At 52.8% G+C, this 15,083-nt stretch overlaps 1 protein-coding gene across 1 annotated transcript in view; it reads right to left on the bottom strand.

Annotated features, from left to right (window-relative positions):
• Positions 1-8,180: 8,180 nt before the first annotated feature.
• The window catches only part of Ccdc12 (coiled-coil domain containing 12), a 48,998-nt gene continuing 42,095 nt past the window's right edge, over positions 8,181-15,083 (bottom strand). The window contains exons 3-7 of the mRNA XM_051140741.1: positions 11,535-11,614; positions 10,421-10,482; positions 10,236-10,270; positions 9,106-9,182; positions 8,181-8,544 (exon numbers count right to left, since the gene is read on the bottom strand). Coding sequence (XP_050996698.1) covers positions 8,462-8,544; positions 9,106-9,182; positions 10,236-10,270; positions 10,421-10,482; positions 11,535-11,614 — 337 coding nt within the window. The 3' untranslated portion in view covers positions 8,181-8,461. The remainder of the gene's footprint in view (positions 8,545-9,105; positions 9,183-10,235; positions 10,271-10,420; positions 10,483-11,534; positions 11,615-15,083) is intronic.

The following is a 15,083-nucleotide window of genomic DNA, read 5'->3' as shown; positions in this document are numbered from 1 at the left end:
GATGGTCTTCCAACGGAGCACTGTGGATGCTATCAGAGGCCTAGGCCAGGCCCTCAAAGGCGACTGAGCCAGACTGAGTGGGCGACACAACCTTCTAGAGGTAAAGCCTCTAGATCTGAGGAACATGTCAGAGTCCCTGCTTCCATGTAGAGGCCAGAGGGAGCCACATAAGGGTCAGGAGGCAGGAGACCAGGTTGGAAGATAGCAATAGGACCATGCTATTGTCAGGAAAGACCCTGAATGAGATAGTGGCTGGGAAAGGAGTCCCTAGCAGGACAAAACCCTATTCTCCTTCCTCGGGGATGTGTTACCTCTGTACATGGTCTGGAGTAACCTGTCAGCTTAGCTCAGGGCTTCCAGGCCACTGTGCCTTCACGGCTACTTACTCTATTCATGGGGCCCAGACTGCTGTCAGAAGGCTAGGGGACCCACTTACCTAGAAACAATCAGATAGCACCCCCAGGCCTACCTGTGTCTCCCCCTCTCAGCTATCATCTTCCCTTTGGGTCCCCAAATTTGGCCTGTCCTCCTTTAGAGGGGTCAGATGCCCCATGATTCCATCTTGCATGGTGTCCCCAGGTCAGACTAGGCCTCCTGTGTTCAGTTGGATGCCTCTTCAGCAAAGACCAGGCTCCTCCATGGGATATTCACTCCTGGGACAGGGACAGCTGTGCTCTATCTGCTCTTTTGGTTGGGTGTCACTTCCCGGTGGCTGGATATGTGGGGCAGAACTACCTGGCCACCATCAGCCCAAGGCCATCATCCAGGACCAGCTCCCTGATTCTGGACTGGGAGCCTCAGGCCTGAGGCTGGCCTCCACTCAAGAGGCCCCAAGCCCTGCCTGGGCTGTCCAGGTGTTGGGAGAAGCAGTGAGAGCCCTCAGCAGGCCTGGCAGATGGTCAGGGCCCTGTTTGCCTTGAACAGCCACTGGAGCCAGGTGGTCACTTCTCCCTGCAAGGCCCCACACAGCCCAGCCAAGCCACAGGGAACACATAAACAGACCAAGGGCTGGCCAGTGAGCAGACGAGGAGGGCATCAAGAGACCCCATCCACTGTTTCCGGAGTCTATCCAGGCGCCTCACAGGAGCCACTGGATCATCTGGTCAGTGAGGTAGCCAGGGTCAGCTCTCACCTGCTTTGAGCACGCCGAGGGGCTCTGCCCTTCTCTGAGCTTGTCTCCTCAGCACAAGCTGGGAGCGCACCGCACCTCAAGGGTCTCTCTGAAGATCCTTGGAAGTACTGTGTGCTCTGAAGGAAGACACACGGCCTTGGCCTCGGTGGGACTGAGCCTACCACTGTCAGCTCAGAATGGAATCATGGAACTACAGATTCCATTGCTGCCTGCCTTCAGCCTGCAAGCCCTGCTGGAGACCAGAGGGGACACCTGGCCCGCAGGCTGCAGTGGGCAGGTCATGATGGTCCCCTCTCTCTCTAGTCGTCACCTCAGCAAGGTGACTGAGGGGCCGACTGGGAGGAGGGCACTGAGTTCTCTGGAGATTCAAGAGGGCCATGATTGTGTCCCATGGGTCAAACTCAGTCCTGCTGAGGGGCACAACCCTGCCCCAGGGTCCTGAGAGGTCACTGGCTCTGGGGACTAGGGATACGGAGCTTCCAGTGTGACTTCCAGGTAGGGTCTAGCTCTTTCTTTGCCCTTAATGCCTTCCTGGCCAGCCATAGAATGAGCTCAGCCTGAGGCTACCACAGCAAAGTGAAATAAACATTGGCTTTGTGGGGCTGGTCCCACTGGCCAGGAGAGGCAGGGGAGAAAGGGACTTTGGAGTCCAGCAGGGGTCTGGGCCCTGGCTTGCTGTGTTACCCTGGGCAAGCTGCTACCCTTTCTGAGCTGCAGCTTCTCAGAGGTCAGGCTCTGCTCACCTTCCCTGACCTGAGCACTCAGAACCTCTCACCCTCAATTGTCCCCAGGCTAGGTTTCAGCTTCCTGCACAGGGCTCTTGTCTTCCTGTCTTGTGCAGATTGGCGACCCTCAAGAACTCAAGGGTAAATCATCCACAACATCTTCCCACTTCAATATCACAGCCCTGCAGGCAGGGGAGGCATTTAAGGCCAGGCTGGAGGATGGGTCCTGGGATATAAGAAGATGGGCTATTGGCCACCCTAGACCCCTTCATCAACTTCTGTAGATCTAATCACTTCCTGTAATGGCCTGATACAGGAGGCACTTTGCCAGAATCCTTTTACTAGTTATGTGAAGCACTTGCCCATCCAAGTCAACTTGACCCAGGTTCTACAGCATTTGTGAGCCAAAGGGCAATATTGGTGTGGAGCGCAGACACCACAGTTCTTGCCCCCAAAGGCTATGCTGCTACACTACGTGTCCAGTGAGATCACCTAGATCACTAAGACAGAGGGTTCATTGTGCATGGATTTCTATGTATATTTGTGGGTATGTGTGAACTTGTGTATTATATTTGTATTTGTGTCTGCTTGTGGTTCTCTTGGCATCTATACCCGTGCAGTTTGTATATGTGCCAGTGTATATTTATAGCATGTGTGTATATGTCTGCATGCCTTTGTACATACCTGTGTCTTTTAGTGCATCTGGGAGACTGTTTATGTCAGTGTCTCTGTGTGTGTGTGTGTGTGTGTGTAGTGTGTGTGTGTGTGTGTGTGTGTGTGTGTGTGTGTGTGTGTGTACCCGTGGTCTGCGAATGCCGCCTGTGGGTGGAACTTGGCTCTTAGACATGTTTGGTTTGGCATTCCCAGTATTTTCAACATCTTGAGCCAGCATTTAAAAATCAGGATATTTCACATAAAAATTCAGCTTTCCAACTTCTCTTAAAAATTCAGAAGCCCTGGAAGCCGTAGACCAGGATTCCCATGAGGCCACTCTCCTCCTAAGCTGCACAGGGCCAGCCTCCTCCTTCAGCTTTCTCGGCCTTGCTTCTCTTGCCCACCGTTGCCTTGAGGATGGCTGAGGTTGTGACCCGGAGTGTGTGGTCACTTCTAGATGTTAGCCTTTTGGGGAGCGTGTGTATGAGTGTGTATGTGCATACAAGAAACCTACATGTGTACATGGGGTACTTCTGTGTCTGAGACAAATCTGAATGCTTGCATGTACACCAGTGTCTGTGTATGCACGTGTGTGAAGCCACTGTGTATGGGAAATGTATATAAGACTATGCATGTGCTTGTGTGTGTGCACAAAGGGGGGTATATTCATGGCATGTGGAGTGTGTGGGCCACTGTGGTCTGGCTTGCTCTGCACAGGGGCCTCTTCCGGCCTTTGAGGGAGAATCGGATTCCCGGCTTCTGGCTAGGCTGCCTTGTGGGATTTATTTCTGTCTCGGTGCCCACTGGAGGCCTGAGTAATGGGAACATTTAAAGAAAACCAGAAATACCTACGGAAGAGGCAGTCTGGCTAGGAAACTCAGCTCAGATACCCTGCCTGGCCCACAGCAGCATGAGCCCAAGGCCAGGTCTGAAGAAACAGCCTGGGGTCCAGCATGTCTTCCCGCACTCTGTGGACTGCCTAGGTCTGCCAACTGAGAGCCATCTGCTGGGCAAGCTCACTACCCCACCGGGTTAACAGTAAGCAGTGTGTTCAGGGCAAGGTGAGGGAATGCCACCTTGCCTGTGCGTAGGCAAGGAGCTCTTCCTCAGTCAGGCTTGCAGGAGGTCCATATCTCCAGGTATCCCCCGTGTGCACGCACCCACGAGTTCGTTCTCTCTCTCTCTCTCTCTCTCTCCTCTCTCTCTCTCTCTCTCTCTCTCTCTCTCTCTCTCTCACACACACACACACACACACACACACACACACACACACACACACACACACACACACCATGCAGTCATCTCTCTGGCTCAAGTAGGGGCAAAGCAAGATTGGTGATCCTGGCAGGGCTGAATTTGCCCCTAAGATTAGGACACTTGAAGGCATTGCCCAGCCTGGCCCTCTGGAACCTGCTCTCCCAGGACATGGCCACACCACTGCTCTGGGTCCAGATTGTCTGAATCCCACTCTAGACCATTTCTGACGACTAGCTACTTAACAAGGAGCACAGGCCCATGGGAAAGGGAGGATGTGTCTTGTGGTAGGGTGTCAGGCTCTGTTGGTGGCCGTGGGAGAGCAGGCAGTGCTGAAGGACGGTCTAGCCAACCAGTGTGGTGTCTTCTGCTGCCACCCTGTGGCCATGTGAGGACAGACGAGGATTATAGACCCCACGACATGCTCTCTTCTTGGCTGAGGAGCCTCTTAGGGTGCTGGGGATTCTGAGGAAAGTGGTCTTTTGCTTTAGTAATTTTAAATAGTGTGTTTTATGTGCCATGGTGTGCCATGGTGAGAGGACAAACTGAAGGGTAGAAGTCAGCTCTTGTCTACCATGAGACCATGTTGTCAGGCTTGATGGCAGCCATCTTCAGCTGCTGAATCCTCAACGGCCCTAGTTTTTCCTGAGACACAGATTTTACACTAGCTCCGGTTGACTTAGAACTCATGTATAGTCCAGGCTGGCCTTGAACTCACAGCAGCCTTGGCCTTAGCCTCTTGAGTGACGAGAGTATAGGCATAAACCGCTAAATTAGGCTTTTGTTCTGTTTTTACATAAACTTTAGGAGCTAGAGAAACAGCTCAGTGGTCAAGAGCTCTGGTTGCTCTCCCATAGTACTGGGTTCAATTCCCAGCATCTTCATTGGGGCTCACAACCATCTGTAACTCTGTTTTTGGGGGGAATTGATACCCTCTTCTGGCCTTTTCAGGCACCAAGCACATAGGTGGTACACAGACATACATGCAGGCAAAACACTTATACATTAAAAAAATCATTGCACATGCATGTGTGTGTGTGTTTTGTAGGTCAGAGGACAACTTGGTGGAGTCAGTTCTTCACCTCTATGTGGCTTCTGGGACTGACTCCAATTCAGGATAACAGGATCAAGCAGCAAGAGTTTCTACCTACTGAGCCATCTCACCAGCCCTTGCTTGCTTTTACATCTGTAATATACCTTTGCATTTGGATGTCTGTGAATTATGACATCCTCGTTTCATGCTTGGTACTTGCAATGTCTTCTGTCAGTCTTGCTCAACAGTCAGCCTTACAGATCTTCCTAAAAGACGACAATTTGCCATTTCTCCCACATGCTGAGTAAGCACTGCTGGCTGCCTTCCTTTCAGTCATGGGTAATGTGCCTCACTTAAATCACCCCCATTCCCCTAGTCTCCTCACACCCTTGCAGCTTGCGGGAACCCCAATACATTAATGGCCAATTAGAAGTAATGTGAGTGTGGCGGGTGGGAGCTGAGGTGAATGCAGATGCAACCATGAGAAGGTTGGAGGGGGGGTAGGTTGGGGAGGAGGTTGAGGGAAGACACAGAAAAGGGACTCACACATGCCTGCTGGCTTCAAGTGGGCACGCATGTGCTACCGTCCTTCTCCCAGTGCCAGTCTCCCAGTAGACATGTGTAACAGTTCACCAAGACAGTAAGGGTCAGAGTAAACACACACAGCTTCCCAAAGTGGTCTATCTCCCACCACCATGTGCAAACCTTTCTGATCCCCACACCCAGCACAGCAGTGCAGCTGAGAACACCCGTGCCTGCGAGTCTCCATCACACTGACATCACCCCAGCCACCTCTGCTGCTTCCTGCCCGTCCTGTGCTCACCGGTGCTCTGCTGGTCCTTTACATTCAATCTGAGGTTAGGCTTTTCTGAGAGGATCTCTTTAGCCCAATGACCTCAAGTTCCTGCCTCAATCTAAGAGACCTGGGCAGGTGTGTAATATCATCCAGGCTAATTTTCAAGATTTCTAATCAGTTCTTACAGTTGAGTCTTGTTGAGTAACACCCTCTGATAACTAAGTAATTATTAAAATTATTTCTCTGATAATGAAGCATTCATTTTAGGGCTATCGTTTCAGCTTCCTTGGCTATGTATCCCCCTTTGCTTTAAACCACCTGGAACTCCTGTTCCAGGGGATCTGATGCCCTCTTCTGGCTCCCACAGGCACCAGGCATAGATGGAGTGCAGACATGGATGCAGGTAAAACACATAAAAGATTAATGAATTCCAGTCTACCCTGGGTTATTGGCTATTCTTTGGGCACTAGACTTTAAATTGATCCATTTGTGTGCATGGGAGTCTCTCTCTCTCTCTCTCTCTCTCTCTCTCTCTCTCTCTCTCTCTCTCTCTCTCTCTCTCTCACACACACACACACACACACACACACACACACACACACACACACACACACACACACACACCATGCCCTTGCAAGCTCAGGTATCAGAGGACAATGAGCAGAACCAACTCTACAACATGACTTCCGGGAACAGGTCATCAGTTTGGTGGCATGCGCCTTTACCTGCTGAGCCATCTTATCCCTTCCCTCTTCCTTTTTTGAGACAGCATCTCATGTAGATCAGGTTGGCCTCATACTCACTACATAGCCAAGGATGACACCAAGTGATCTTGCATCCAAGTGCAGGGAGAATGTTACCCCAGCTGCTTCCTGTGGTGACAGGCTCTGAATCGAGGGCTTTGTGCACACTAAGCAAACACTGTAACAACTGAGGTACATATCCCAGACTTTGACTTTTTTTTTTGTTTTTTCCTAAGACGAGGCCTTGTAGAGCCCAGGCAGTCTTTGAATTCCTGCCTCAGACTCCTAAGTGCTGGGATCACAAAGATGTCCCAACATGCCAGGCAAAGCACTAGAATTTTTCTTTCTTTCTTTCTTTTTCTGTGATTGATTCTTTTGTTTTTTGAGGCAGGGTTTCTCTATATAACCCTGGCTGTCCTGGCACTCTCTCTGTAGACAAGGCTGGCCCAAAGTCTGTCTGCTTCTGCCTCCTGAGTGCTGGGAATGCTACCACCACCTGGCTCATATTGTGATTCTTGTCTGATGTGTACTGGCATGGCAGTTTTTGCTTTTCCTCTTTCCTTATTAGGCAGTTCTCTGCCGAATCCCGAAAGATCAGATTAAGGTGCACCACTTCGTCAGTTTTCCAAACAGTAGTCCAGTCCCAGAGCTAGGGCTGCCAGGGGCCTCAGTCTGACTCCACCCCACAGATAAGCATCCTAGATGGTATGGAAAGTCTTTTCATCCTTCATTCCCAGCTCCACTCCTGACAGCTGTGGCCACGGCTTTGGAGGGAGCCAGAGTCCCTCCCAGCCTGTGACTACTCGATGCCTTGCCTGGTGCTCACCCCTTGAGCCCCGCAGACCTTCTGATTGCTGTCTCTTAACCTTCCCAAGCCCTGCATCTCCTCTCCTCTCCCCTCTCTTGCCCCACCTCAACCACCTTCCCTCTATTTTCTGAGACACGGTTCTGTAGCCCAAGAGAGCCTCAAACTCATTATGTGGCTAAGGCTACCCTTGAATTTGCAATCCTCCTACCTCCTTCCTGGGTGAGGGAGTACGGGCATCTGCTGCCACACACAGATCCACAACTTTCATGTAAAAGACTATTTACTTCTGCGTGTACACACCCACTTTACCTCCATGACTCAAGTCCTCAGCATTGCCTGTCAAACCTGGGCCACCGTGTGAAGGACACATCACACAGAGTGACAAGCACACTGAGTGAGCTGGGGTAGAAGGATGCCCTAAGATAAACTGCAGTGCAATCTTCTGGAGGAGAAGCACCACACGGCTATGCCTAGAACCAGTGTTATGGCTGCCAGTCTGTCATCTGGAGAATCAGCTCAGATGCTCACAGCTCAGCCAGAATGTCAGAGGTTCAGGCTCCAAGATCACACCCACACAAACCCTAGCCTCCACTAGCTCGATCTCTAGCAGGACAGAGTCCTGTCAGGGGACCCATAGCTCTGACTGGGAGAGGAAAGAGATGTAATGCTGGGAGCAGGGCAGACTCGGGGGAAGCAGTGTGGTGACCTCACAGCTGCGATGGTTCTGTGTGGAAGCTTGTCACACAGGACCCCTCCTCATGGAATGCCTTCCACTCTCACACTGGGAGGGGTCCCGAGGAATCATGTGAGAGTCTCTCCTGCATTCCTACTGTCAGGCCCTGAGAGGTCTTAGAGGACAGTTCCTGTCCCTGTATCTGCGGTAAGAGTTCTGAGATGACCAATACGGACTTGGAGTCTGAAGGACAGTCTTGGCCCCGCCCACCCCTCCAACCTCAACATGGCTGGCCCACCCCAGCCAGGGGTAAGGGTATTGAGTCACCTCTGCATTCTAAGAGTCCAAACCCAGAGTACCTAGCAAACAGGAAACAGGGCAGGCCTTTAACACATGGGAGTTTACTTCCAGAAGTTAAAAAAAAAGCTCAATATACATACATATGTACAGACCTCACTCAGCTCAGACCCACTCAGGGTGGTAGGCACCTTTGGGAGACAACTGGCCTCATCTCATAGAGGCTGAGATGCGGTTGGGCTGGCTCAGTTCTCAAGACCTGAAGTGCTGGCAGCCTAACCCCACCCCTGCCTAAGTCCATCTTCCCACAGGATGAGTGCTGGGCAGATGGGGCACGGAGAACATCTCAGTCAGAGTCACAGGCCTCTTGTCCGATGGTGGCGTCCACTGCAGAGGCCAGGCTGTCCTTCTGGCCTTTCAGTCGTTCACCTGGTGGATAGCAAACGAGTGGTAAAGGGCCGTGTTTAAGCCACTGCCGAGGGCTGGACCCCACTGCCGAGGGCTGGACCCCACTGCCGAGGGCGGGACCCCACTGCCGAGGGCGGGACCCCACTGCCGAGGCTGGACCCCACTGCCGAGGGCGGGACCCCACGCGAGGCGGGACCCCACTGCCGAGCGCGGGACACAACTGCCGAGGGCGGGACCCACTGCGAGGCGGGACCCCACTGCCGAGGGCTGGACCCCACTGCCGAGGGCGGGACCCCACTGCCGAGGGCGGGACCCCACTGCCGAGGGCGGGACCCCACTGCCGAGGGCGGGACCCCACTGCCGAGGGCGGGACCCCACTGCCGAGGGCGGGACCCCACTGCCGAGGGCTGGACCCCACTGCCGAGGGCTGGACCCCACTGCCGAGAGCTGGACCCCACTGCCGAGGGCGGGACCCCACTGCCGAGGGCGGGACCCCACTGCCGAGGGCTGGACCCCACTGCCGAGGGCAGGACCGCCGACCCTACTCCCGAGGGCGGGACCCCACTGCCAGAGCGTGCTTACGGATCAGCTCTGCGATGGCTCTCTGGGTCCGCTTTTCTAGCTTCTCCAGCTTCTTGGCCACATCTCTCTTGAGATCCCTGCAACAGGGAAGCCGAGGAATTGAGAAGCTTAGGGCTTGCATGCTGTGGCCCTAGGATCTCCCTGAGTGCTCTGGCACTTATGTCCTCAGCAGCCTGAGGGGCTGCTCTGGGGAGACCAGGATGCTGCCTGCTCTGCTCTTCTGGCCCCCAGGACCCACCATCCTTCCCAGAGAAGGGGATGTGCACTACAGACCCAGCCAAGGTAGAGACTGAGGCACAATGGTGGATGGCTCTTTGGGATTCTCCCGTTATGTCCCCTAAGTCAGCACCAGGGAAAAACTTGCCTTGGCCAGCTGTCAGCCTTGTTCCGACTCTTGCCACAGTCCCCCAGCCACTGCTGGGGCTCCCAGATGTGCACATAAATTCAGCCCAAGTTCTCTGGTTCTGTGGTCCCCACAATACATACCTCGTGCCTGTTTCACCAAATTAAAGCACTGTAGCAGGCGCTGTGCCCAGATTCTCAGGCACGAGGGAACAGCCCTGACCTCTGACCCCAGGCACAGAGCAGATTCTCAGGCACGAGGGAACAGCCCTGACCTCTGACCCCAGGCACAGAGCAGATTCTCAGGCACGAGGGAACAGCCCTGACCTCTGACCCCAGGCACAGAGATATACGCCTGCAGCCCCCGGCCCTTCCCTCGCCCATCTCTCAGCGCAGCCAGAGGGCCCTGGAGGCTTGCAGGCTGGAAGAGACTGGGTGCTCTACTTCACAGCTGGAACAGGGACATGAAGCCATGTCTGTCTGTCCATCCACTCTCTTCACTGCGGTATCCTGAGCACAAAAGGGTGTGCTGCTCAGATGGGGCCTCCAGAGCAGGTGAGCTTTCACTCTCCACAAGAGCCTTCAAGGGATAGCTGCTCTTTCATCCCTTGGGCCCCTCTTCAGACTTTCACCCTCTGGCCACCATTCACATCCCACTTAGCCCTATTTCTGACTCTTGTGCAGAGCTATCCTGCACTGCTTGTCCCCTACCTGTCCCAGCCAAGGCTGATGACATGCTCTCGCCCCCACCCCTAACACACACATACGCCTGCATGGACAACACTTACCAGTCAGGTTTCCGGGGTGCTAGGTTGGCCAGGTCCTAGGGAGAGAGAGACATGAAGGCGAAGGCCCAGCCTGAGGGAGCGTGGAGAGACAGGGCACAGAGGTAGAAAAATGCAGACAGGTAAGGAAGGAAGCAGGGCGCGAACAGAGACATCTAGAGAAGGAGGCAACACAAGCAGGGACTCACCACTTCCTCAATGACCGGCTCTGGCTTGGCAGCCTCCAGCTGCTCCTTTACTTTCTCTTCCACTAGAGGGCGCAGGAACAACACAGGCCTGTTGGTTAGGATAGGCACCGCCCCTCCACAGTAATCAGGGGCCCCAGAGGAGGAGGAACCCAAGCGCTCTTGCTCCTCCCTCCCTCCTGGGCCCCACCCCAGTTCCCAGGCTCAGCAGCAGCTTGGAAGAGAAACCTGGCTTCCCAGGTTGAAGGCAGAGCCAGGGTGCAGACAGGGACACAGCAGCAGACTGCAGCCGTGAAATGGGAGGTGGCTTTGTACACGGGGAGTGTGGCATAAAAAGTGAAGGCCCTAAGGATTTCCTCTAGGTCCTCAGACTTACACTGACAGGCACCTCCTGCCCCCACCATGCCATTAGGCCTCTGGGTGGCCCCTTCTGGGGACAGATGTCCGAAACACTAGCAACTATGCACTCTGTCACAAGGGATGTGTCCTTCTGCCTTTCCTTTCTCTCGCCAGACATAAGTCCTGGGTGGCCTCCTGGTAGAGGCGAGGGGCTGGTTTCTCACGCCTCTCCTACATACGGGTGTCCTCCCGGCCCTACCATTGCTCCACCGAGTTGAAAGTGGATTAACAAGAAATAACTGGGAACCTCTGGATTTTTATTTTTCTGGATGAGCTATCTATTCATTTATTACCTGTACAATGAAAAGTTGGTATTGAAAATAAGGTTAGGCAAGGTGGTGCACACCTTTAATCCAGAGGCAGGTGGATCGCCTGTGAGCTCAAGACCAGCTTGATCTACACAGTGAGCTCCACAGTGAGACAGACCCTGTCTTAAAACTAAACAAAGCCAGACCCCTGCTCACAACAAAGGACTCTCACCACGCAGCAAGGCCTGTTGTTCTCTTGCGTCTGTGGTCAGCCTCTCTCCCCAGGGCACAGGACTCACCGCCTTACCTGTAGACTCACCACTTCTACTCCTGTGGCTCCCTGGAGGATGGCAGGTGCGAGGGGCTTCCTTCCTGCCCCAGAGCACCCCTCCCCCAGTCTCTGGCTTGAAAGGGCTGCTTTTCTCTGAGGGTGACTGGAAGGGACATGGGGTGAAAAGGTGTCCACGTACCTGCCACTGGTTTGGCCTGAGGGACCCTCCTCCTCCTGAGGTCTTCATCTTCTGGAACATAGTTCCGAAGCCTGAGTGGCCTGGGAGAGCACAACACAGGGCCTTAAGTACGAGAGTGGGGTACGGGGTGGGGTCTGCTCCTCTGCCTCCCACAATTTGCACAGACTTAAGCCTCAGCCTCTCTTTTACATGTTTCTCAAGAGGCTGTGGCCAGGGTGACTGGGGACATTTACTGGAACTGAGGGTCAAGGCTGTGCCATTTTTATGAGGTCACACAGCAGCGACTGCACATCTGAGAGCAAGGCTAAAGCAGAGCTCCTTAGCATCATTCCTCAGAGAGAAAGCCCTCCATACTAGCTCTCCAAAGCCAGCCAATGTATGCCACCTAGTCCGTACCGTCAGTGAAAGGGTCTGTGTATGCAGCCAAGTGACATGAAGATGGGATAGAGAAAATGCATGCGTGTGTGTGTGTGTGTGTGTGTGTGTGTGTGTGTGTGTGTGTGTGTACGTGTGTGTGTACCTTGAAAAAGGCAGACTGCCTTTGTAAGATATACAAAGATTCCAGGAGATGGCTTCTGGGCCTGAGGCTAATAATGGATGGGACCAAGAGGCTGATCTGATCCATACCTGATGGGAGTGGCCCACAAAGGCCACAGGGACACATACAACTTACAAGCTGGTGAGACCTACAAAGCTCATACCCTGAAAGGTCTTTTGAACAGCAACTAGGAAACCCAATCTGGGAGTGTGCAATCATGGGGGGGGGGGGCGGGGGAGAGGCACCCAGCAGGAGCCCAAACCCAGGTCTTCTATCTCAGTATGCAGGCAATCTTCCAGCTCAGCAGCTCATCAAATCCCAATCACATCCGTCAAGGGCGGTCCCTGGGAAAAGGGGGACTCTAGCTACCCCATAGGGCAGCAAGGTCAGAGTTAGGGGAGGGGGGCTAGGCTTAATGAAGGGAGGTATAGACAGTGGACAGACCCCCTAGGCCGGAGAGGCACAGAGGAAACACCTGTTTTCCCTATTCTATTTTGGGTCCTTGAACTCTGGCCCCTCACAAAGTCCTCGGTTTTCAGGATAGTCTTCCAACTGTGAGAGTTCTGCCTAAGCTAGATAAGAGCACTGGTGGCTTCCCCAGTCCCTAAGAGGGCAAGCCATTCCACAGGTGAGGTGCATGATGCTGGTGGCCACACAATTCACAGTGCTTTGAACTTAGCTCTGCCTGTGCCCTGCTCCCAGCTCACATACTACCTCCTCCCTCCTGCCAAGGGCCCTGCGGCTGGGCTGAACCTGGGGAGTGTCAGTCCCCCCAGCCCATCCCATTCTTTCAGGGCTAGCCTGCCCCTGTTCCCTAGGCCTGCTCAGGCCTGGGGTAAGCAGCAGGTCACTGGGGCACACAGTGAGAAACTGGAGCCTCTCTGCAGCCATGGCTTTTGTTCACCACAGGGTGGGGGAGAAAAGAGGAATAGAAACTGGGTGTGGGAAGAAAATGGCAGGGATTAGTGAGGGAAGAAAAAAAATCCACCCCGAACCCCACAACTAGATGCAGGTTCCATGATTAATCAGAAGAGGGAGTTCTGCAGCAACAAGCCCCACTTGGGCCCCTTTTCTTCAGGAGGCCACACTGCATGAAGGGGACCCAGCAGGGGAGGAGGAAGCGAGAGTGGTCACACAGCAACAGCCCTGTGCTCCTGCGCAGCTCGACTCATGGAGTAAGCCCTGGTCTAGCTTTCAACAACACCTGGGCCCCGTGCTAGGCCTCAGTTTCCATATCAGTGAACATGGAGGCTGTGATGCATACCTGTGTCTGGATTAAACAGGTCTGCTGGGCACAGTGGCGCACGCCTGTAACCCCAGCACTCAGGGAGGCAGAGGCAGGAGGATCTCTGTGAATTTGAGGCCAGCCTGGTCTGCAAAGTGATTCCAGGACAGTTAAGGCTATACAGAAATCCTGTCTCCAAAAAAAGAAAGAAAGAAAGAAAGAAAGAAAGAAAGAAAGAAAGAAAGAAAGAAAAGAAAAGATAGATTCAAGCCCTCACCTGACTCACTCTGAAGGCAGAGGAAGTGCCCCCCCCCATAAGCCCAAATAGCTGTCCCTGTCCCCCCTCTCCAATAAAGTCCTAATAGCTCTCCCTGGCTCACTGCCAAAAGGCAGGAGTCTCTGGGAAAGAAATACTGGGTTATGTGGGGCCTTTTCTAAGCAGGTCCAAGATTTAATTCCCTTTCCACAAACAACTTAACAAAGCCAAGCACAGACAGTTTAAACATCCACTGACCGCCCTGGAGAAGCGCCAAGACGGCCAGGACCGCAGAGGCTGCAAGTAGAGATAAGAAGTAAATATGGAGGGCCACCTCCTTCCCCTTGAACATCTGAAAAGCTGAGCTTCCTGCAATCTCACGGGCTGGAGAGAGAAAAACGTAGTGGAGCCAAGGAGGAGAGGGACCCTGGCAAAGTTCCAGGTTCCCGCTGTGACCCCATCCAAGAACAGGGTGAACTTGCAGCATGTCACTCTGCCACCAAGTCAAGTGAGTCGCCCCTCAGCAGGGGCTGTGAGGTAACTGGATACTCCTTCAGTCCCAAGAGGGAACTCACCTCTGTAGACCAGGCTGGCCTCGAACTTAGGGAACCCCTAGGCCAGATGTTGGTGAGAGGAACGATAGCTTCTCTCAGGAGAAAAAGAAATAATCCAGAACTTCAGATGACTCCAGAAGTTTTGTGCATAACACCTATGTTTATACATAAACCAGGCATGGTGGTGCACACCTGTAGTCCTAGTGTTCAGGAGGCAGAGGCAGGAGGGTCAGAATTCAAGGTAGACTACATACATAGTGAATGATAAGTCAGGACAGGATACATAAAATGCTGTCACAAACAAATGAGAAAAACCATGAATCTCAAAGAAAGGTATATGTAGGCAAACCACTGTCAAGAGACTAAAACAAATTAAAGACACCAATCTTCAGTGAAGAAACTGACAGCTGATGTCTCCACTGATGGCACGGGAAACTAAGGCAGTGAAGTGTGGGCACAGAGGGGCAGGCCTGTAATTGCAGCACATGGAAGGCTGAGGCAGGTAGACTGTTCTAAACAGTCTTGATTAGACAGTAAGACCCTTTGCTTGCTTTTTTTTTTTTTTTTTTTTTTTTTTTTTTTTTTTTGGTTTATTGAGACAAGGTTTCTCTGTGTAGTTCTGTCTGTCCTAGAACTCATTCTGTAGACCAGGCTGGCCTTGAACCCAGAGATCTGCCTGCCTCTGCCTCCTGAGTGATTACAACACCCTCATCTGGACTACTTATTTTTTTTAATAATTTATTTATTTGTATTTTATGTGCATTGGTGTTTTACCTGCACATATATCTATGTGAGGGTGTCAGATACCCTGGATCAGACAGTTGTGAGTTGGCATGTGGGTGCTGGGAATTGAACCTGGGTCTTCTGAAAGAGTAGTCAGTGCTCTTAACCACTGAGCCATCTCTCCAGTCCATCTAGCACTACTTTTTAATCAACTACTTTTTCAGATGTTTGTTAAGTATGTATGCCATCTTGT

Source organism: Acomys russatus, chromosome 32 (assembly GCF_903995435.1).
Source record: "Acomys russatus chromosome 32, mAcoRus1.1, whole genome shotgun sequence".
In the NCBI taxonomy this organism is placed as follows: Eukaryota; Metazoa; Chordata; class Mammalia; order Rodentia; family Muridae; genus Acomys; species Acomys russatus.
The sequence above is the reverse complement of the archived record's forward strand: the minus strand, read 5'-3'. Positions and strand labels throughout refer to the sequence as shown.